Below are 23025 nucleotides of genomic sequence, written 5' to 3' on the forward strand. Positions count from 1 at the left end.
CCCTGGCAACAAGATAATATAAGTAATATGTATATACAATGTAATTTGAACATCAACTTTAAATATATTTTGCAAATTCAACATTTTCCTGCAACTATCCGCTTATAAATTCTGTAAATACATACATTTACGTCTCAAATAAAGGCTTTTCAATTTTAGTATACATAGAATTATTCAACAGAGCAAAAGCTTCTAACTTAGTAGTGCGTGCTACACATAGAGGAGCTACTTGCAGGTAGCCAGAGAGCTGTTTACCAGTAGCACATGAGCTGCTCCTTGGAGAAGCCCACCCTAGATAACGTACATACCTTATTCCTAATCAACAAACTGTCCTTGAGCCAAATCACTGGATTTTTTTGGAAGCTGCTGCATCGGGCCTCCCACCACCACACCCCCCTTCAGTTGAAAATAATAAAATGTGCAGTTTATCCAGAGGCATGCAACAAACCAACCTGAAACACTAGAGCAAATAGGTCTCTTCCTATTCGCTACACCTGCTCCCAACCTCCGTTTAGCAGAATGCCTTGGTTCCACAATTAATTACTTGTTTTCTGTCCCATACAAAGCAATGCAGTTTGGATGTATCCGCCATCTACTGAATCATATCACTGTGTACCCAATTATAGACCCTTACTATTTAAGCATAAGCTTTGATCCAAAGTTCCAATGTGAACAAGTGATATGTTGCGTGTACACACTCATGGCACAAGCTTCACAGAATGACATGTATTCTGTGTCACGTATAAATGGGCCTCTAAGCACCTCCCTAGAATAGCCTTACTGCATAACATCTTATAGTTCAGCTGCTTCAGACTGTACTGCTTTTCTGAGACAAAGGCTTGTGGCCCTTAAGCAGTGGAAACAGACAGGGTGTTTGACACAGTTGAGCTGGATAAACTTCGATTTTGGTCGCAGCTTGCTGGATTGAGAAATGTAATTCTAAAGTGTGTTGTGGACCAAATTTCTGTGTTTCAGTTGATCTGATCCTAAATTACGAGTTGCAGAATCAGTGACATGGAACCTCTACATATTGAGGAACTAGTTCGGGATACCAAGCAGTATAGGTGCATAGGAATCCCACACGCGTCTTTCTTTTGATAGATCTCTCTACAAGCTCTGCTGTCGTATTTAGCTTATGTCTATCCTCAGTTTTTATCAGTAGCGGACTCTAGACAAGCCAAAGCTTTCAGCGTTTTTATTTTATATGTGAGTATTGTAATGGCTCGTTCTCTTAAACAAATGAAATATGGTAAGCCTGCTAGAATCAGCACTTAGTTGTGACCTGCTAAGGATCGCCGGACATTCTGGGGAGCGTATATTATAGATCTCATTCAGAAAGTCAGGGTGCTAGGAAGGTAATTCTACATCCAATAAGTATTGAGGCTGTGGATATAATGGTATTTCTTCCCCATTAAGTAGCACTCAGTTTGAAATATAGCTGGGGGGGGGGGAGCGGGATGAATTAGCTAGTAAATCTGCACGTCCTCCCCCCCCACCCCGTTTGAAGCTTCAGAATTTAGACTTTTGCAATTTTGTGACCGCCGAAATTATCGCCAGAGTTTAGTGTATGTAAATAAAACAACAACAAAAAACTCCGGATTTGAAACTTGCTCAAATATGGTGTTGCTGAATCAAATGCAAACTCCCATTGATGCCGAGTCTTGGCCCTGTGTAGTCTTTGAGTTTAATTAACATCCTATGATGGTTGGAACCATACGTGGTCTGGTTTACATTGAAGCAGACTAGTGTAGGTAGTTAATGTGTGCTGGATAGAACTGCACTTATACGTCCTAAATAGCTTTCATTTCCCAACACTGGTTTAGTTCTCACCAAATGTATTGGAAGACAATCATTGTCAGTTTCTGTATGTTACAAGAAATTAAGTATTTATCTTATTATACATTAATAGTGGTATTTCTTTACTTTCAGCAAAGCCAGTGATAAGCCCGCTTGAACTTCGGATGGAAGAATTACTACATCATTTTAGGATAGAGTTTGCAGTAGCAGAAGGTGCCAAGAATGTGATGAAATTGCTTGGTTCTGGGAGAGTTACAGACAGAAAAGCACTTTCTGAGGTATTATATACCTTTATCTTCCTTTTTAGTTTCAAAACTGTGTAAGTGAGCCTTTTTTATTTTAAATGCTTGCTTTCTTTACATCCATATAGGCTCAAGCAAGATTTAATGAATCAAGCCAGAAATTAGACCTTTTAAAATATTCTTTGGAACAACGATTGAACGAATTACCTAAGAACCATCCGAAAAGCAGTATTATCATAGAGGAATTGTCGCTGGTCACTTCACCACCGTTAAGCCCACGTCAGAGTATGATATCTACGCAAAACCAGTACAGTACACTATCAAAACCAGCAGCTTTGACGGGTAGGTATTTGTTTAATTTGTTTTTCTAAAACACCTTTTTGATTCCATGGAAATTAAGGACTTTATTTTGGGTTTAGTCCAGGAGCTTGCTAATGACCATGGAAGGAACTGTGTTCCTGAATTGAAGATATTGCCCCCCTGATTGGCAAAATGTGCTTTGAAAAAGTCAGACATTTTCTCCTGTAGTATTACTTTGGGGTTCTGGTAGCCCAGATAGTTTGAACATTAAATAATCTTCATGAGGTTTCATAAGGGAAATGAGTTATTTACTTACATGAAACCACGATGCAAAATACTTTGATTGTTGTTATCATGAAGGCTAAAGAGTCCATATATTTCCCAAAGAGGGTCTATAGTTGGAGCTTGTCCACAATCATTTGGCATTTAGGTCCAGCAGCATGGCTTACCCCTTGGTATCTGATGAGTGCTGTTTCCTTGTATTTTATATGTAATGTAGGACTACGAAGTTAAGTGCATAGAATTTATATTAAATCTTCTCTCAAAAATACTTTGATTATTATAGTCATGTATCTTGGAGCAGCCACATATTCCCGAAAAGTGTTCAGGCCCACCAAGTCCAAGATTAATAGGCATCTGGGTGCTCAAACGTCGTGACATATCTTTGAAACCAGTTTACACATTCATGGTAATTCTAGTTTTGGCAATGATTCTTGGTGAGGGTCCTCCTTGTTACCTATTGTTCGCACTGACCTTTATTAAAGAAAGGTTAAGTCAATGTCCTCACTCCTTTTACTTGAATAAATAGCCCCATTTTCCTCAAGCTGAAGGAAGCATTGATTTGGCAGCAACCTTAGAACTTCATAACCATAATGTACAGAAAATTATACTCGTAAGTATTCAGATCAGGATTTTTAGATTGACTCATATTGGTCAATTCACTTTGTACATTACATGTGTGCTCATGTGCTTGAGCACTACACCAGTACCGAATGCACCCATTTTTGTAAAAAAAAAATTAAAATACTAATTATTTACAAATGGAGTTTACCCCTATTCCTGCTATATTCCACGTTCTCCCTTCCCCCCGGCCATTTGGGGTAGTTAGCGCGTGGGCCTCCGTAGCTTTTTATTCCCATAAACTATCCATGCCAAATTTGTGTCCTTTTTTCCCAATATCCTAGGGATTCTAAAGGCACCCAGGGTTTGTGGTTTCCCTTGGAGGGGACTGAAAAAATAGTTAAAATGTAGCTAAATGTTGAGTGTTCTGGGTAATTGTCTTTTTTCAATAAAAATGGCTTCAACGAACGACTTGTTGTGCCAAAGTCACCATCTTCCCGACTTTCAGGAACATGCAGGGCTGAATCAAAAAAACTAATTTTTACCACAGCTTTGGCATTTTTCAAAGAGGTAACCAATTTTCCTATTTTGTGTGCTTTCAGCCTACTTCCAGTTTGTGGTGATCCAAGAAAGTTATGTATTTCTGAAAAGTAGACACAATTCGAATTCAGAAAGGGGACATATGTGTAGATCCCTTAAGGTTTTCCCCCCAAAAAACGAACTGTTGAACTTAATAAATATTGAAAACAAGTAGGACAAAACAGCCGTTTGTGCCAATGTTTTCCTCTAACTTTTAGTCACGATGGCCAATTTAGAAAAGCAATGTACCATTACGTTTGCTAGACCCTTTTGGTTGTGAGGCTACATAGAGTCTGTAGTTTCTCCAAGGTACCCAGAGCCAAAAACTGAGTTGCACCGTACAATAGTTTTTAATTGTGTGCTGAGTGTAGACCAATTCATATGGTGAAATATGTAGAGTAAAAAAAGGTTATCAAGGTAACCTATGTATTTCTGAAATGGGCACAACATATGGAGTTTTAGGAGCAGTAGTTATTTGTACATCTGAGTTTGTGCATACCCATACTAGCAAATGATTTAGAGGGTATTTTTCAAAATATCATCTTTCTTATACACTTGGTTAGTTTTGCACAAATGCAGGTAAATCCAGTTTTTAATAATAAATATCCTATGCTCCCACATGTATTGTAATAAAAATGGTAGGCCACTTGTGCAGGTAGGTCTAGTGCAGTGGTTCCCAACCTTTTGATTTCTGTGGACCCCCACTTTAACATTAATGAAACCCAGGGACCCCCACTGAATCATCATGGGAATCCGGGGACCCCCGCCTGAGTCATTACTGGAAGCTGGGGACCTAATTTGTCAATATTTGTTAATATTGTTTAATTTCCTAGGCTCTCGCGGACCCCCTGAGAAGGCTTCGCGGACCCCAGGGGGTCCCCGGACCACAGGTTGGGAACCACTGGTCTAGTGCATGCAACAGGAAATGGCCCAAAACACAACATAGATACATCACATTTTTTCCACTCTGAACGGACACGTTTTTTGCAAAGTGGGTAGCTGTGAATTTTGGGTCCTAGCTCAGCCAGCACCTAAGGAAACCTAGCAAACCTGTACATTGTTAAAAACTAGACACACAGGGGAGTCAAACTTGACTTGCCTCGCGTGGACCCTGTCAAAGTTGTCTTACCCACAATGTCCTGCAAACCTCAAAATTATCCTAAAATTTCATATTTTCCTTGCATTTGTGACTTTGGAAGGAATCCACAAACCTCCTACCGTCCAGCATGCTCTCACTTGTTCCCGTAAAAATGCTACCCGACTTGTGTGGTTGGTCCTACTGCACATAACAGGCAAACAAGGTCAATGTGAGTCTCATTGAGTAACGCTTGTTGACCTTGGTTTGATTTGTGCCTGCCGAGGGAGCAAGGTCAAGTCACACAAGTGGGGGGGGTAGCATTTTTATCAGGACTAGTGGGGGAATGCTGAGTGGTAGGACGTTTGTGGGATTCATGTGAGGCATACACACTGGACTTCAGAAATGTCTTGATTTGATAGGTTTCTCCAGGTGGCAGCTGAGCCGAGCCCAAAAAGTGGAGCCAGTCATCATACAAGTAGGATGAAATTGGTACTTAGCTCAGTTCTGCTAACCATGAGTTTATATAAAAAAAAATCCAAAATACAAATGTTCCTTGCTGAAAAGATTTGATGCTTTATTTGCCAGGGGGCAGAAAGACTCTTGGGGTCATATTGGAGGTGGAGGCTAGGCCTGATGTGTGGGCAGTCCACCTACCCTCCTTGTTGAAATAAAATAAAACTCCTCCCTGGGGTCTAGGTGGCTTTCCGCCCCTCCCACTAGGACAGATCAGAGTGAAAGACTGCTTATCTGCGCCCTGGGGACCAGAAAGACTGTTTTGAGTCATTGGGGGGGTTAGGGGTGGGATGGGATGAGCCACCCCCCCCTCCTGGACAGATTTGAAGTTACAAACTGAATCTCCACCTGGGTGGGTAGAAATATTTTTGGTCCTGGGGAGCATTAGCCCATTGCCAGGGCAGACGATTGCCATAGAAATATAATCCCTGGCGGTCTAGTGGGCTTTCTGTCACTTGATGGGGGACATATTGGAGGAAAACACCTCCCATCTTGTTGGGGGGGGGGGGGGGGTGTCATGTGCACCAGTCATTCCAAGAAACAAAAACTACTTTGGGAACTGTGGAAGCTTGTGCTGGGGGTTGTATGGATGGGTGGGGGCTAGGCCCAATACCTGGGAGGGTTGTGCCTAACCAATTTTGGAGTTTAAAAAAAATCCCTGGTGTCTAGTCCGCTTTCTGCCCAAAAACTCCCCCGCCAGCAGATTGGACCACACAGTGAATGGCCACTTGATCCAGTTGCTCCTGCTGCTAAGATGTGTTAACTGCCGTAATCATGGTCTGCGAGCCATCCCATAACGAACAAAAGACCGATCTGATGATGGGAAACTAGGGAGCTGGCTGCATCCCTACCCACTGGACTTATTAATAAGACTTTCATGCAGTGCTCCTAACCGAACTCTTTTCCAACGCGGCTTCACATTGAGAAACGAAATGGCCAGCGGACCTCAGCGAGATCAGACTCAGAATTAAGGATACAACTGTGCTCCTCCACACAAGTAAGAACTGTCTTTTGGCAATTCTGTTTCCAAACTAGTACTACAAGCGCCTCCTTGCTTAACAACACAATTTAAATCACCCTTGAACCTTGTAGCTCCAGCAATCTCTTGGAATCTTATCGCTTTCCGCCTGACCTTTAAGATGGCAATTGCCACAAAGTGTCCTACAGTTTTACAAATGAAGGAGTAAATATACACATGGTTCATACCTAAGGCATTACTGAGAGTGCATTACTGAGAGTGCTCCCCTCTTCGGGGCTACAAACCCACTGCCTTCTCCAGCCTTCTATTTGAGGCTCCACAGCCATAGGGACACCAAAATCACCACGGACCATAACTTTGGCTTCATCACGGCGACCTATCACCTTCCAGTTTCCAACTACTTACAAACAAATTTGTGATTCAAGTCCAACCTCTGTGACAGCTTGGTGCTACCCTCATATCGCCTCCACTCCATCAAAACCATGGCTGAAAAATAAATTATAACAGGCCACAAATGGACTAAAGCGGAACTGCTGTTCCCTGACCGTCCTATCAAAGAGAAGTCTGACATTAGCAGTACCATGGATCTGATTCATTTAAACTTACTGAGGTGCATGACCTAGCTAAATCTACCAAGACTAACACAGATGTAATGCAACAAGAAATATTTGCGATCACATCTGACATTAAAGCTATCAATGCCAAAGTAAAAGAGGCTGAATGACGAATCAGCACCTTGGAGGATAACAATAAACTCTTAAACAAGGATACCAAAAAACTACAAATCACCACCATCTCCCTGCATAGAGACATGGCAGAATTGGAAGACAGAAACGGTAGGGAAAATCTACATATTTTTGGAGTTCCTGAAGGCTCAGAAGACTCATCAAACTCCTGTATTCCTGGATAAATGGATCCCACAGGTGACTGGACTAACCTTTAAAAAAGACTTTGAGCTGGAATGGGCACACCGGGTCGCATCAGTCAAACCCATCACAGGAAACATCACTCGCCAGATTGCGTGCCGCCTGCTGAGATATCAACATGTGGAACTAATTTCGACCCACATATGCAAAATCAACCATTTCATTTGGATTACTCCAAATCTACTGTGGAGATCAGAAAAGGCTTCCCTGCCCTCATACCAAGACTTAGAAATGCAAACCTTCAGTTTTCGTTTATTGGACCTGTGAAATTTAAGGTCGTAGCTGATGAAAAACACCACATCTTCAATGACTACAGAGACAGACAGACCTCCCTAGATGACAAAGAAGGAACTCATATGCCCATTCGTCTGCTACCAAATCTCGTAGCACATGTTATCTACTACTGATAGGTGCTTCTCTGAGCCCTTGTTCTCTTAACTGACACTACAAATATGTTTGTTTGTTCCTTGTATTCCAAACAGTTTTATTCATCTCTTCTACACGTCTTTACTTGCGTTGTACATTGATATAGTACCCGAATATTGAGTTAGGAGATATGGAAAAACAAACGTTTCTTCACACATTTTTACACACATAATGTGTGATAGTCGTGTTCTGGCCTTCGCTATGTTACAAGCTATCTGCATATGTTAGTTGGGTTTATTACCAGCAGTGGAATTGTTATAATACACAAATCCTAGCCCCCAAATATGGTCCCCTGCTTGGTCTAGCTGTTCTCTGTTTCTCTACTCCTGTTGATAATTTAAATACATTTGGCATTTCTCAGATATGTAGACAAGAGTTATCTTTTATTCTGCTTAGCATTGCATACCTACGACACATGGGCTCCCACCCCTCTGTCGTCTCCCCCGCATTCTGCAGTACGGGTGGGTGGGTGGATTGGGTGAAGGGTGGGGAGCATGGATTTGTGGTTTCTTTCATTTCCTGATGATTTTTCTTTGTGTATTTTTGTATTGTTCTTTTTTGTGCCTTAAGACCTATGGTCTGTGATGGCAGTCTTCCCCCTTTACCCATTTATGTCTACCAATAGGAGTCGAATTCCCTACTTTCACTCTCCTATTAAGATGATATCGATTTAATCAGTCATAAAAAGTTCTTTCACATGGACTCAGTGCTTACTATTACAGAGTGATCACACATGCATACCTCTTCATTATGATTATGTAGGGATATCTCATGTCATACAGCTCATCATTCATACATTCTTATATTATGGCTGTTAGTCCTCTTGATGGCGTAATCATACGGTTAAACTGAAACAAACTGAGAGCTATCTATACAAACTTGAAGCTGATATACTGCTTTTACAGGAAACCAAGCTTACCAATAGAGAGTTAGCCTCATTTGGAAGGAACTGGATTAGCCTCACTCTTCGCTCCCCTGCTATCAATAAAAAGAGAAGTGATAACCCTGATCAATAACTCAGACCTGTCCGTTGAACTCTCATTCAGCAGATGATGATGGAAGGTGGATGTCATCAAAACTGTCTTAAAACAAGAACTCCTTTTATGTCCTAAATGTATATGGCACAAAGGCTGATGATTAATTATTCTGGGAATCTCTGACAGTACCACTTAGCAAAACCCCTACAGATGAGTTGATTGTCTTGGGTGGGGGCCCTTAATCTTCCCTTGGACCTTACTCTTGACCAACAGTCAAGATCCACAATGCAACCCTCCATATCACCCAAAACTGTTTGCAAACCCTGCTAACAATTTAACGTTCAGGAATCTTGGTGACTGCAACATCCTGACACCAGGGTTTACAATTTTTTCTCCACCCTACACCAAACATACTCAAGAATAAACTACCATCTACTATCTAAGCCACACACAGACCTGATCAACCAGACATCCTCCCAAGATTAGTCTTTGATCTCTCTACTGTGTCTGTATCTTTCATGGGTACCACTGCTAGACCATGCTGCAAAATCCAAAGATTCAAAGATGTGGTGCACAAAGATATTTTTGAAAAGTCCGTTCTGAACTATATCGAAGAATAACCCAGACATTGATTATGCACCTAATATATTTTAGTACACACTCCAGGCTATGGTTAGGGACTCTTTAATTTGAACTAAGTTTGAAAAAACTCACAATAAAAGTCTTCAGGATCTTGAGACTGAGATTAGGACCTTAGAAGCCTCTCACATTTCCAATCCAGATGTTCAAATTCTTTCTACTCTCAACAGTAGAAACAAATATGAATATAATAGGGTTCTGAGCACAAAAGCTGGGGTTTGGGTTATTAAATACAAAAGCTTCGAACTTTGCAAGGCAAATAAGGCCAGAAAAATGCTAGTGTCGTATTGGAAACAGAGGTAGTCCAACAAAAGACTTAACACACTTAAAGATAATCAGAACATTACGCATACAAACCCACAAAAAATCATGGAGATTTTTAAGAATTTCAGTAAATATGATATATGAGAATGATTCAAACACTACTAAAGAAAAATGTTGGGCATACCTAAATAAATTACAGCTGCCTGCTGTAATCGATTCAGAAAGAGTCCCTAGACTCCCCAATAAAGTTAGATGAAATTAATAAGGCTATCCAATCTCTGAAATCACACAAAGCCCCGAGCCCAGTTGGTTTCTCTGCCAACTTTTATAAATCTTCTGTCAACACCCGCAGCAGTACACTACTTATTCTCTACTATCACTTCTCAAATTGCGGTACCATCATTGGCCCAGCCAGTGAAGCCACCATTGTAGTAATCCCCAAAGAGGGCAGAGAACTGACTTATGCTAAGAATTTGAGACCAATTTCATTATTCAATCTGGATGCAAAAACATATGCCAAAATCATCTGTAAAAGACTAGAACCCCTTCTGCCACGCCTGGTTAGTTAATCTCAAGTGGACTTCATGAAGAACCTGCTGTCTAATAATAAAACTCTCCTTCTATGTCACATTATTGCTAACGCTAAATCCAACGAACTCCGACAGTGTGCGATAACACTAGATGCTGAAAAGGCATTCAATAGAGTCTCATGGACATTCCTTCATGAATCCCTCCTTAAGTTTAACTTAGGTTAAACTTTCACTAAGATGATCATGGCTCTCTATAGTGGACCTTCCACCAGGGTGAGAACCAGAGTCGTCCTGTTCCCCTTGATGTGTAGCTATTTTAGGTATAGTTCCATGCACTTTACTTTAGCATACTAGGCCTGCCGCTGTGCACTTTAACCTAGATATATTTTAATCAGCTCCTTTTTATTATTTTTACAATAGCCACCTTTGCGGTACGTTTTATTTCTCTCTATCTAGCTGTTTTTGCCTAGGCCAGTACTTTGTTCTCAAACAAGACATTCTTGCTCACTCTGTGCTTCTTTCAAGGCTGCAGTAAGATAGGTTGCTGGTGAACGTGGCCCAAGTTTTGTCTCTGACATTCATAGAAAAACACACATCCTTATGTAGGGACATTTTCTCAGAACATCAGCTGTTATATTATAAAAACACTTCCCTGTCCCTTACACGTTAGATGTATATTAAAGCCAGAGAACCACAACTGTATGCTGATTGCTTCGCTACAGCTGCTTATGCAGACTTCAGGCCTTTGCTCAGGTATGGGGGATGATGTCTTACCAGGAGAACATGAAGGGCAGAATTAGAGCTTAACACGCTGTGCTCTATTATAGCCTAGGTAGGAATTAGTCCATTGACTCTAGTGACAATATGGTAGCGCTATTTCTATGCTTTACTCTCCTTGTCACGATTTTAATCTTGTCATGCTGTATCGTCCTGGTTATTGCAGCACATGCTTTGCTATCTAAGATGCAGTCGCTTCATTAAAATCTTACTGAAATATATACTGCCTCTGTTTCTCATTGTGTATGTGAGACTAATGTAACTGAGAGAAACTGATGAGACCTGAGTCGCCACGGTTTCCCTGAGAAATCAATTGTGTCATGAGCTCGACTGCCCAATCATCCTTGCCTTTGGGTAGAGATGAGGCACTGCTAGTTAGCCAGAGCAAATCCTGGATTAGGGCGACAGGTGTCACCTGTAGTGGGTCGGACTCAGTCTACCACATCGTAGGTGATTCTGCTGCTCAACTCCAGTAGTCTCATTAGAATAATGAGAGCCTGCGCGACACCCTTATTCAAATTAGAAAGAGGGACAAGACAAGATTAAGGTTGCCCTCTATCCCTTACTCTATTCATTCTTTCACTTGACACTTTACTTCACAGCATTCAGAACAATTCCTCCATTTCTGTTGTCAACTTCAACAAAACTATAGTGATAGCGGCTTACGCTGAAGATATTTTAATCAGTCCTCCCCAGTGCTGCAAATAATTGTTGAAAATGCCTCAGTTGTAGGATAGAAACTAAACAAAGGCCAGTCAAAAGTCATGGGACTAAATAATGTCTGTACTTCAGCCACTCTCAGCTCCACAGGTCACTCCTGGCATCCCCATTTTATAAAATACTTAGGACTAGAGTTTACCTCAGACCTATTGGAAGCCCTCCACCTAAATGAAAAAAACTGATGCTGAAAAAAAACAATTAAAATTTATTGGAGGGTTGGGATTTGAAATTCGAGCTTGGTGGTGCCACATTGAGACCCTGGTAGTGAATTACACTATTAGACATGGTTCGGGACCTACCTTGGATTCCCAAGAAAAACATACATTTGAATCCTTTTCATACCCCGAAAAAAATGCCAATGAACTAGCCCTGAATGCCAATGCCTCACTGGGCACCACTGGTCTTGGTGAAGAAGAAAAAAACGCTATCTTCCAAACTTAGGCTTCCAGCTATACTCTGAGTCGTCCAGATGGCAAGGCCAAAACTTCACATTTTGAGTAATCACCCCAACCAAGATAATTCTCACTTGACAACCATTAGCCAGTGCACAAATGTATGCAGCAAAAAGGCACCAGTACACATATCTGTTGTACAGAGTTCAGTCCTGAGCAGGGGGCTGTCATGAGACTATTAACCCAAGGCAGTGCTTTAAATGAATACAGAGTACTAGCCCTTCTGTATTTCCATTTAAAACACTGACCCAAGGTCACAGATGGCGCACCTCTGGAACCTATTCTGGCGGTCCATCTACCATTGAAGCTATGTTTCACCAATCTGCACACATTTGAAGTCTCCTGTGTAGTTAAGTTGCCTCTTCTATTATTCTCTTTGAATACAGTCAGTGTTTTCAGAAGTCACCTTTTATTCACTCCTAACACATTTGCCCCCCTCGTTCTCCAGGTTAAATGCCACAAAGGTGCCTCTTTGTGGTTTTGTGCTACGAAGGTTTAGATAAACACACCAGAAATGGTTTCATCTCTAGGGTATCACAGCCAGTCTGTAGGAATGATGCATAAACACTCCAAGAATGGTGGGCTTGTGGTGTTCTCTCTCCTGCAGCGACAGGCCTGGGAGGGTTGATGTGGCACCTGGCATACATCCACTACACTCCAAACCAAAACACATAGGCAAAAGACATTGTCATTTACAATGTCAATAGCTCTAACTCTCACACATGCAAGACCTGTTGCATTGCAAATGTTTGTTTTAATACGTTTCTGATACTGATCTCTAAACAACACATTTGTATGGCGATTCCATGCAGGCTAATTTCAGAAATTTCAGCAGTAGTTTAGAAAGCTTAGTAGAAGAGAAAGTTCAAATGTCCTCGAAAAATACAGTTTGTTTCAAGAATATGTATAATTGTGGTCCTTCACTGGGAGCCTTGATTTGAGATTGCTCTTTGTCCTCAGGTGCAGAGTTGAGCCTAAGTGACCCAGCAGTAAGTTTAGACTTGTTGAAATGTTCTGTCCTCACCACGTATTCAAAATTATATGCATGTTGCATTCTTTGTCTTATTGCGTTTGTCCTTTTTTATTTCTGTAAGAGTAAATTATATTTTAGTGTGTCTTTGTTTCTACGTATCACAAGTAGCCTGACTGAGAGAAAGCTTCATTATTTCTTTTTATTGTGCGCTGTACTAAGTGTTAATGAAAATAAACTCGTACTGGTGGATGTTTTGGCTATAGAATCTTTATACATCTTTACTTTACATAATGTTTTCATAGGTACTCTAGAAGTTAGACTAATGGGATGTCGAGATATTCTGGATACAGTTCCTGGTCGATCAAAAGCCACATCAGCTACCCTTCCCGGCTTGAGTCCAAGTGAATCCAGATCATCATTCATGAGTCGAACTAACAAGAATAAAAGCGGAAGCAGTCGAAACCTTCTTAAGGCAGAGGATTTTTCGAGTTCAGTAATTTCAGTATATTTTTACCAATAATGCCGCTGCCTGCCTTGACTCTGCAATATTGTCAGTTGATTGCTATTATAACGTTAAAAAAAATTGTTCAGCAAAATTTATGGTGGTAGTGGTAAAAGTCTGAACCATTTAGCTTGTCCAAGAACGGAAGTTATGTTGTGTGAGCTCTTAAATCTGGAAAAAATTGAGCTTATGGAAGAACGTTTTAAATGGTAATGAGGACGTGATGTCACTCAGGAATGGGTTGTGCTGTACTTTGTGAAGTAGGAATTTGCGACCTCATACACATTTAAGCACAGTTAAGTAACCTTGTGTTCCATACTAGAAGATATTATAACAATTATACATAGATTGCAAATACCCTCGTTATACTTCTGACAACGTAAAGCATTCATGTGGAATTCATGGGACAGAAATACTTTGCAGCAATAGATTTGCTTGAAAACAAATCCTGTGTTAAATGAACTGTTTCATCTGACCCTAAAGTGTTTGTTGTCACAGGGTTAAACACTGCATTTTGTGTTTTCCAAATCCTCTTATTTCTTTAAGCTGAGCTACTATACTTTCCTTACAGATGAGGTCTGTGCAGTGTTGAAGCTCGACAATACTGTTGTTGGTCAGACAAACTGGAAGCCTATTTCTAACCAGTCATGGGATCAAAAGTTTACTCTGGAGCTGGACAGGGTGAGAATAATATTGTGGCGTTCAAGCCTTTTCATTATTTGACAGACATTATGTTTTCAAAAACTACATTTCTTTTTAAGTGTGCACCAGTTTTACAAATTTACATGACAAGAAAAGCCTCAGCAGCATTCTACCTCCGTTTACGTGTTTGAAACTTAATCATAAATCAAAGTATCTGCTGCTATATTTTGCTGAAGTTATTGAAGCACAATGCTAAAAGGTGATTCCACACCTGTGACCCAGTAGTAAAACATTCAGAAGTGTGTCCATTTTATTTAACTAGCTCCAGTTTGCAAACATTTAGAAAGTTGACCATAGTGCCATGTTGATTGTGTACCTTTCAATTGGCTATTATAGTTTGACATAGGTGATGAAAAGAATGAGCAGTAAAAACCTGTATGCCATGAGCTAAAGAAATCTTCACTCGCCGGATTCAGCTGAACTCATAGCTCTGCAGAAATTAAAGGTTTTAGATGGGGTTAAAAATGGGGACCGACTCCAAATAGCAATTACTGTGGTTCTTAGCATGGAGTATTTTGTCATAAAGTACCTCTGGCAGTGTTGTTGCTCTTCTCTTTGTGCACGTGGCTGAATGACCCACGGCACCTGTATTCTGCAGCAGTTGGTCATGGAACTGTGTACTTCCAGGATCAGAAGTGGAAATCACGGGAACAATTTATTCATTCATACCGGGGTATATTAGCATGTGCTTTCAACCACAGCAGTTGTCATGCAGGTATTGTAAGGTGAATCATAAATATTGCACAGGGTGTGGGACTTAATCACAACAGTCAAAACTCAGCTAGGGCAGTTCTCCAAACACCAGTCTGTATTGACACGCCTGAAGAAATTCTTGCCTGCATACCTATGCAGACTACTACTTTCAAATCCTTCTGCTCACTTAACTTCATTGTCAGCCATGTTGCTACTCCCTCGAATGGTGAAAGCCTACATATTCTGATGTTTGATGCTAGGAATTCCACAAGCCATTCTGAATGTAGTTCAATTGTAGACTCATTCTTCCCCCAGATTGCTCTGGTTACTGCCTGCGTTTTCTGTAGCATCTGTTGGTTTTATTGGCATCAAATCTGGTGTCTTCCTAAAATTATTGTATTCATATTTTACACCCACTTTCCCACCAACCACTGCTCCTCCAACATATTTTCATATACTGCTATGTATTGCCGTGTTTAGAATTGCACATACTAAATTGTTTTACTTCAGATAGTCTTTGAAATATAGCTTCCCTTTTGAATTCATTACAATTGTTTTCCGTTTTTATCTAGACTTTGTCGTTCTCTGATTAGGGACTGATGTTGTCGTACACAAACAGTCCGAAATGCAATTGAATTAACTCAGTGCTTACAAATATTGTCATGGGGATTTTTTTTTCTTAATGTATTCCCTCCTGTTCTTGGTTGGATAATTGGGTCAAGGTCCAGAAATAAGATACACATAAAAATTGAATTACTGTTACCTTGAGCAGCAAAGTCTGCGCCATCCAAAACCAATAAATCTAATTTATTGAAGAAAGTTTACTTATGGAATTAAGGTGGCATTAAGTATCACAATCGAAACTTAACAGTATTGCCATGCTTGAGATTAAAATGTACTACTGTGATATGGGGAGTAGTGTTTACGACACGTTCCAGAATAACGATCAGCAGAAATACCAGTGTTTACCCATTTTACAAGAAACTCAAAAATAAATTCAGTATAATCTTTATGTATCTAATTTACTAGATCTTAAGTCCTTACAACAATACAAATTGCTAAACTCCGATCAGAATATGTCAAACTTCTACTTGCTCCATGTTCATTTCATAATTCTTTGGCAAAGTCTTGCAAAGCCCTACCTCCTGAGCTACTGCTTGAACTGGTATCTCTGTGGGGAGTAGCCAACATTTCTGGATGAAACTAAGAAAATCTTCTTTGTTTCTGCGGCCCTTGTAATTCTGGTGGCCCAGCAACTCTAAACAGCCCCAGATGCAAGGAGGCCCTAAAAGTAACTTAACCACCATCAATATTACTTTATCCATTTATTACATAAACATGACTGAGTGTTTTATGAACGAAAGCAAAATGAACAGATGGACAGAATGCTGAACAGTGCAAACATTCACCCCAGTCACAGAGATCTAGGTTTACAATCCTTTGTGTTTTGGCCACCACATCAATAGTCCAGCCCGAACTGCCAAGCCAGGTCCTCCCTGGACTGGAAACAATCATCCTGGTACCATAGCAGGGTCAAGGCTGATTTTTCATATAGCTGGGTTCAAACTGGTATGGCATTGTGAGCAAAAGAACGATGGGTTTAACCCAGATCTTTGACTGGGGTGAGTGTTTGAAAAGTTGTAGCACTCTGTCCATCATTCTTTTGTGTTTCTATAGTCACCCTAAGTGGCCAGGGTATGCCCATATGTGGGTCCCTAGCTCACTGTGCCTCTGGATTCAAGCTAGGCCGGCTGATGAAGGGTGATACCCTGAAACCAGTCCCAGGATGCTTGTTTCCGGTCCAGGGAGGGACCAGGCTTTGCAGTTCAGGCTGGACTGTTCCCATGGGGGGCCGGATCAAGACTGATTTACATATAGTTGGGTCCAGACTAGGAGGACAATGTGAGCTAACGAATGATGGATTTAACCCAGATCTTTGACTGGGTGGTGAGTGTTTAAAACGTTTTAGCACTCCATCCATCATCCTTTTGAGTTTTTATGAACACCTCAGACAATATTTTTGCCCCATCTGTTGCACTTTTAGTTCGTGCCTGAAAGTTTTTGTTTTTTGCTCATGTTTTGAAGATGTGAATCTTGTTATGTTGCGTTTTTAGTGGAACGTCCCAATTGCAGGGAAACAACATTGTCTTCATGTAGAGTCCTGTCAGATTAAACCGCAAGCTAATTTCTTAAGGTAGTTTGTGCAGCTGATTCAAATGAAACAATAACCTTTAGTTCTCTTTCAGAGATATCAATTGCCTTTTAGAAAATGGTTTTATAAAATTAACATTTATGTGTACTAATTGGTCATAGCAAGAGCACCCAGAAATCTGAGGCACTTGTCAATAGCTGCCACCAAGAGTTTGGTTATAAGTGGGCACACTGCTAGAGTTAAAATTACTGCTGCATCTTTTCGTTAGAGTATTCTTACAGTTGAAATCTGCCAGTGTGTAGTATTGACTATTTTACATAAAGGAAGAACATACTCAAATGTTGCTATGAATACACATGCTAATTTTCATGCACTGCCTGATGACGAAGGTGAATACTTTTCTAATCTCCAACTATAAATTCTGTGCAGCTTTTGTGTGTGGTGCTTACCAACTTGCTCGCTATAGCTTCAGTCCTTAGCTTTCACAATTATTTCTTCTTTGCTGGCATTGTGGTTCACCATTAGGAAAGGCTCATTCTCTAGTATTGGGGTATCTTTCATAGATTCACATGCTTGTAGAGTCCCACGGTAAATAGAAAGCAGTAAATTGGATTTTAACATTGAAATCAATGGAAAAATACATTCACCTTAACAGCTTATCAGCTCCATTATAAAAGACCTAAAATCCAGCCAGTCTGGCGAGACCATCCATCAGAACCCCTCAGCACAGAGGCTCTAGTCTCTCAGATTTTCTACTGCATGTCGTGTGTAAGGGAATCTCCCTGAGCTCTGCTCAGTTTACTTTTCCTCACAGGAAGATTTTTCCAAATATTGTTCTACATGGACAACTCTGATTTCTATAACATGTCTACAGCAAAGAAAGGTTTGTTTCGACCCTGCAACACCTGTGGTAAGCAAAGGCTTCACTGTGAGGACCCTCACAAGGGCTGCATTCACCGTCTTCACCCAGAACACAGGGTTAAAGACTGAAAAATTTGTAGAAACTTTCCTAGCAAGACACTGAGGGACAGAGAAGCCAGGCTCTTGCTTTGGCTTCAAAAACTTAAAACCGTGAAACCCTCAGATGACAGCGACGCCTCTGTGACGAAAAGGAAAAGATTTGTTGCCAATCTTTCTCTAAAAAGAAGTTGGGCAGCCAGAAAGATACACTCTGTGATGGAAAAAGCTGAAGAACTTCCTTCTACTTCAAGGAAACATAGCGAAAAAGTTTGTTCTGAACCCTCCACTCCAGCTGCCTCTTCAATAAAACTTAAGAAGCCATCTAGCTCTTTGCCACTGTTGACGGCAAGAGGTTCAGTCTTGTTGATGAGACAGTCGACAAGCGCGTCGTCGACAAGTTTCGCATCATCCATTACCACAGTGACAGCAACTTTCACAACTCCATCGTCACCCATGATAGTAACGTCGTCACAGTTATCGTCGACGACAATAACATGGGTGAGCTTGAAATATGTCTCTTCTTTATCTACACAGGCAATAAAAATATCAAAGAAGTTCTCGTCAATGGGTAAGAAATTAAAATCTGCATTGTCGACATGCACACATTTGACTGCTCCGTCAATGTCCACAGGTGAGCCACAGGCTAAACCCCCATTGACGAAAACCCTGTTGACACCGGCTCTGTCGACAACTACGAGAATGACCATACTGTCAACGAGCACTCCGTCGACGACCACACCGTCGACGAGCGTACGGTTTACGGGACTGTGGTCGACAGCTTCTTCGATGGCCCATTTCTCACCATCGGCAGCAGTGGATTCTGGAGGATCTTCCTTCTTGCCCTTAAGAATTATGGCAATCAAGTGTAAATCTGCTCAGCAAACGTTACTACCTTCCCATACCTCGCCCAGTAAGGTGTCACCCGTACCTCCACAACATCTGCTCGATGAGGACTATGAAGAATATGGAGATGGCTACTCTGATGATGGTCTGTTTCTGGAGGCATGCAGTCCTTCAGATTTACGAATAAAATGCCAAGAAGAGGCGGATGAAGAGAATGAGCAGGTATATATTCAGCACTCATTTCAAGAACAACAACAATCATACACCCAAGAGCAACAACATGAGCCAACAGTGCAAATACCATAGACTGTGCAATTGATGTCATCTACAGGCTTCCGCCAGCTAGCCAGAGCGGCAGTATTGAGACGTCAAATTTGGCTGAAGGCCACCTCCTTCCGCCCAGAGGTTCAGGTGACGGTCCTTTATATGTAATATAACGGAGAACTATTATTTGGTAAGCACTTCATTGATGCACTTCAATCTATAAAGGTGGACACAGACACAGCTAGATCGCTAGGTACTCTGCAATTCAAAAGGCAGCCCTTTAGTGGGGCAAGAGGAAGAGGACTGTATTCTTACAGAGGCAACCTGCACCAATATCAACAGTACCAGCCTTACCAGAGCTAGTTTCGTCCAACCACCAGTCAGCAACAGCCCTATCGACAACCATCATCTGCAACCTACAGGCATACCTCAAGAGAAACCTCTTCTTATAGTGGAAAGGACACAGCAAACACTGACCCTCCATTTAGTGCCTGCATCCAGCCCCTACCCCAAAACTCTGATAGGGGGCAGAATTTCCAACTTCATCCACCAATGGTCCCAGATCACCTCAGGCTGATGGGACCTCAATATTGTCACTTAAGGGCATATCCTGGAATTTCAGCAATCTCCTCTGGAGGTATCACCACGAGGACCCCCACCTGCCCATTTGAAAGTGCTCCTTGTACAAATTGCCAATATGATAGACAAAGGAGCAATAGAGATTGTACCGAAGTCTCAGAGGGGGGCCGGCTTCTACTCTCGCTTCTTCCTCGTCCTTTCGGATGGTCACTCTACAGTATGTGTTACGATTGCTCAACCAAGGGGATTTCATGACGGCCTTGGACCTCCAAGGCGCCTATTTCCATATCCCGATCCACCCCAGTCAAAGGAAATTCGTATGCTCCAGAGTTGCAGACACCCATTAGCAATTCAGAGTGTTGCCTTTCGGCCTGAGATCGGCTCCTCAAGTTTTCACCAAGGTCTTAGCTCCGGTGGCAGCCCACATCAGACAAATGGGAGTTCAAGTGTTTCCATACTTGGACGATTGTCTAATAAAAGTACAAACAGCGTCCAAGGCAGCCAGAGACACAGCAACATGCCTCTCCCTCTTCCATGGATTAGGCCTCTCAGTCAACTACCAAAAATCACACCTAACACCTTCAAACAACATTACCTTTCTAGGATCCGTATTAGATACGAAGCAAGCAAACGTTTTCACCTCTCAAGACAGGCAGAAGATTATTTGAAGTCTAGTGCTCCGCCTCAGCAAAAGAAAGTCCACTTCTGTCCGGATTTGCAAATCTTTTCTGGGGATGCTCTCCTCATGCATACCATTAACACCAAACTGCTGTCTCCACATGAGAACACTACAGCAGCAGCTAGACAGTCAGTGGAAGCAAGTAAGCGAATCCTTCAACGATATTGTCCAAATAACCCCACCAATGAAACAAGCCTTGGAATAGTGGCAGAAGTAGCCCCACATCTCTGAGGGTCTCTCTTTTAAATAAAAGACCGGAGCATGTTCTGACCACAGACGCGTCTCTAGAGTGATGGGGCTCACACCTCGAAGACCTGACTGTGAGAGGGAAACGGAACACCCACGAAACAATGCTCCATATCAACCTGTTGGAACTGAAAGCCGTGTTCCTGGTGCTCAAAGCCTTCCTCACCAGGATCAAAGGCTCAACCGACAACACCACAAGTATGCATTACTTTAACAAGCAGGGAGGTACAAAATTGTCGGCGCTGTCCCTTCAAGCGCAGGAAATATGGAATTGGGCACTTCGTCATCACATAACTCTCAGGGCAGAACACGTCCCAGGAATATCCAACACCTTGGTGGGCTCGCTAAGCAAGACCCCAACGATCTGCCACGAGTGGGAGCTCCACCAGGCAACTCTCTACGATCTTTCTTTGCTGGGATAAGCCCAGTCTCTACCTAAATGCCAATACTACACAAGCTGGCTACCGCAAAGAGGGTCGAGGGGTAATGTATTTTTGATCATATGGTCAGGAATCTATGCGTACGCTTTTCCCCTGCTTCCATTAATCCTGAGAGTTTTGCAGAAAAGGAAGAGGGAACCTTGTTACTGATAGCTCCCAGATGGCCTCACCAGTTTTGTTTCACAGAGCTCCTGTTCCTCTCGGAACAACTGCACATTCGATTGAAACCAACTTACTCACGATGACTCAGTGCCAGGTCCACCACCCCAACCCGACTTCTCTTCTATCGGCCTGGCTCCTGAATTCTATGAATTTGCCAACTTAGATATTCCACCAGACTGTTGAAGTGCTTGCCAATGCCAATGCCAGAGCACAGTCTACTAATAAGAAATACAAACTCAAATGGAAACGATTCTGTATATGGTGTAAAGCTTTTAGTATCCACCCTCTAACATCTTCTCCAGAACAGATACTCCCATATCTTCTCCAATTGGCAAAATCAGGTCTCTCTCACTCATCCATCAAAGTTCACCTCGCAGCCATTTCTCGATTCTGCTGTACCGCTGCTTTACCATCTTTATGCACCTCCAGAATAGTAAAGAAATTCCTAAAGGGATTATTCAGATTGTTTCCTCCAATTAAACTCCCTCCTCCTCCCTGGCACCTCAGTATTGTGCTTTCACAAATGATGAAACATCCTTTTAAACCTATTAACAAGGCAGAATTGAAATATGTTTCCTGAACGACATTGCTGCTTCTAGCACTGTCCTCTGCTAAGAGGGTCAGTGACAGTCAAGCTGTCACAATCTCTCAACCTTTTCTTCAATTTAAACAGGACATGGTTGTCCTGAGAACTAATCCAAAATTAATTCCTAAAGTTCCCTTGAACTTTAATCTGAATGAACTAGTAATATTATAGACTTTATTTCCTAACCCCCAAACTCCAGCAGAAAGAGAACTAGCAGCTTTCGTAAACTCAGTTGTTTGTAGGCTATGGTCAACTCAGAAAGGAATACCCTGTTACCAAACAGTCTATTGCCCGGTGGATAGCCACCGCTATACAATTTTGTCACCAACTACCGGGGAAACCGCTTACAGCCAACGTCAAGGCTCATTCCACCAGAGATGTATCTACCCCCACAGCTCTCTTCGCAGGAGTGCCTCTACAACAGATTTGCAGAGCGGCAACGTGGACTATCAGCCATATCTTTACTCAACATTACTGCCTCGACGCTGCAGACAGAATGGGTGCAGTAGTAGGACAAGCCGTTTTGCGTAATTTATTTGCATAAGATGAGTCTATTACTTTGAGATATATATGTGTTTGTGTGTGTATATGTGTGTGTGTGTATATATATATATATATGTTCAATGGCATGTGTAGCTGCAGATACACATGCTGTGCACATCCCGCCATCTGGTGTTGGGCTCGGAGTGTTACAAGTTGTTTTTCTTCGAAGAAGTCTTTTCGAGTCACGAGACCGAGGGATTCCTCCCATTTCGACTCCATTGCGCATGGGCGTCGACTCCATCTTAGATTGTTTTTTTTCCGCCATCGGGTTCGGACGTGTTCCTTTTCGCTCCGTGTTTCGGGTCGGAAAGTTAGTTAGAATCTCGGAAAAAACTTCAGTATTGTTTGCGTTCGGTATCGGGTTAGTTACAACAGATCGACACCGAATTTAGAAGAGTTCCGGTGGCCCTTCGGGTTTTTTTCGATCCCCCGTCGGGGCCTGGTCGGCCCGGCCATGTGTGAATTCAAGGCTGATGGAACGGACCCCATTCCGCTTCTGTCCAAAATGCCATAACAGGTATCCGTATACGGATCAGCATCTGGTCTGTAACTTGTGCTTGTCCCCAGAGCACAAGGAAGATACTTGTGAGGCCTGTCGAGCGTTTCGGTCCAGAAAGACGTTAAGAGACCGAAGAGCCAGAAGACTGCAGATGGCGTCGACG

General features: G+C 41.9%; 1 protein-coding gene across 2 annotated transcripts in view; it reads left to right on the plus strand.

Moving 5' to 3' along the window:
* Positions 1 to 23025, plus strand: part of PKN2 (protein kinase N2) — a 527949-nt gene that overhangs the window by 180938 nt on the left and 323986 nt on the right. For both annotated transcript variants that reach the window (XM_069232308.1, XM_069232307.1), the window contains exons 5-8: positions 1930 to 2075; positions 2168 to 2381; positions 13315 to 13500; positions 14086 to 14195. In XM_069232308.1, coding sequence (XP_069088409.1) covers positions 1930 to 2075; positions 2168 to 2381; positions 13315 to 13500; positions 14086 to 14195 — 656 coding nt within the window. The remainder of the gene's footprint in view (positions 1 to 1929; positions 2076 to 2167; positions 2382 to 13314; positions 13501 to 14085; positions 14196 to 23025) is intronic.

The sequence above is a fragment of the Pleurodeles waltl genome, chromosome 4_2 (assembly GCF_031143425.1).
Source record: "Pleurodeles waltl isolate 20211129_DDA chromosome 4_2, aPleWal1.hap1.20221129, whole genome shotgun sequence".
Lineage (NCBI taxonomy): Eukaryota > Metazoa > Chordata > Amphibia > Caudata > Salamandridae > Pleurodeles > Pleurodeles waltl.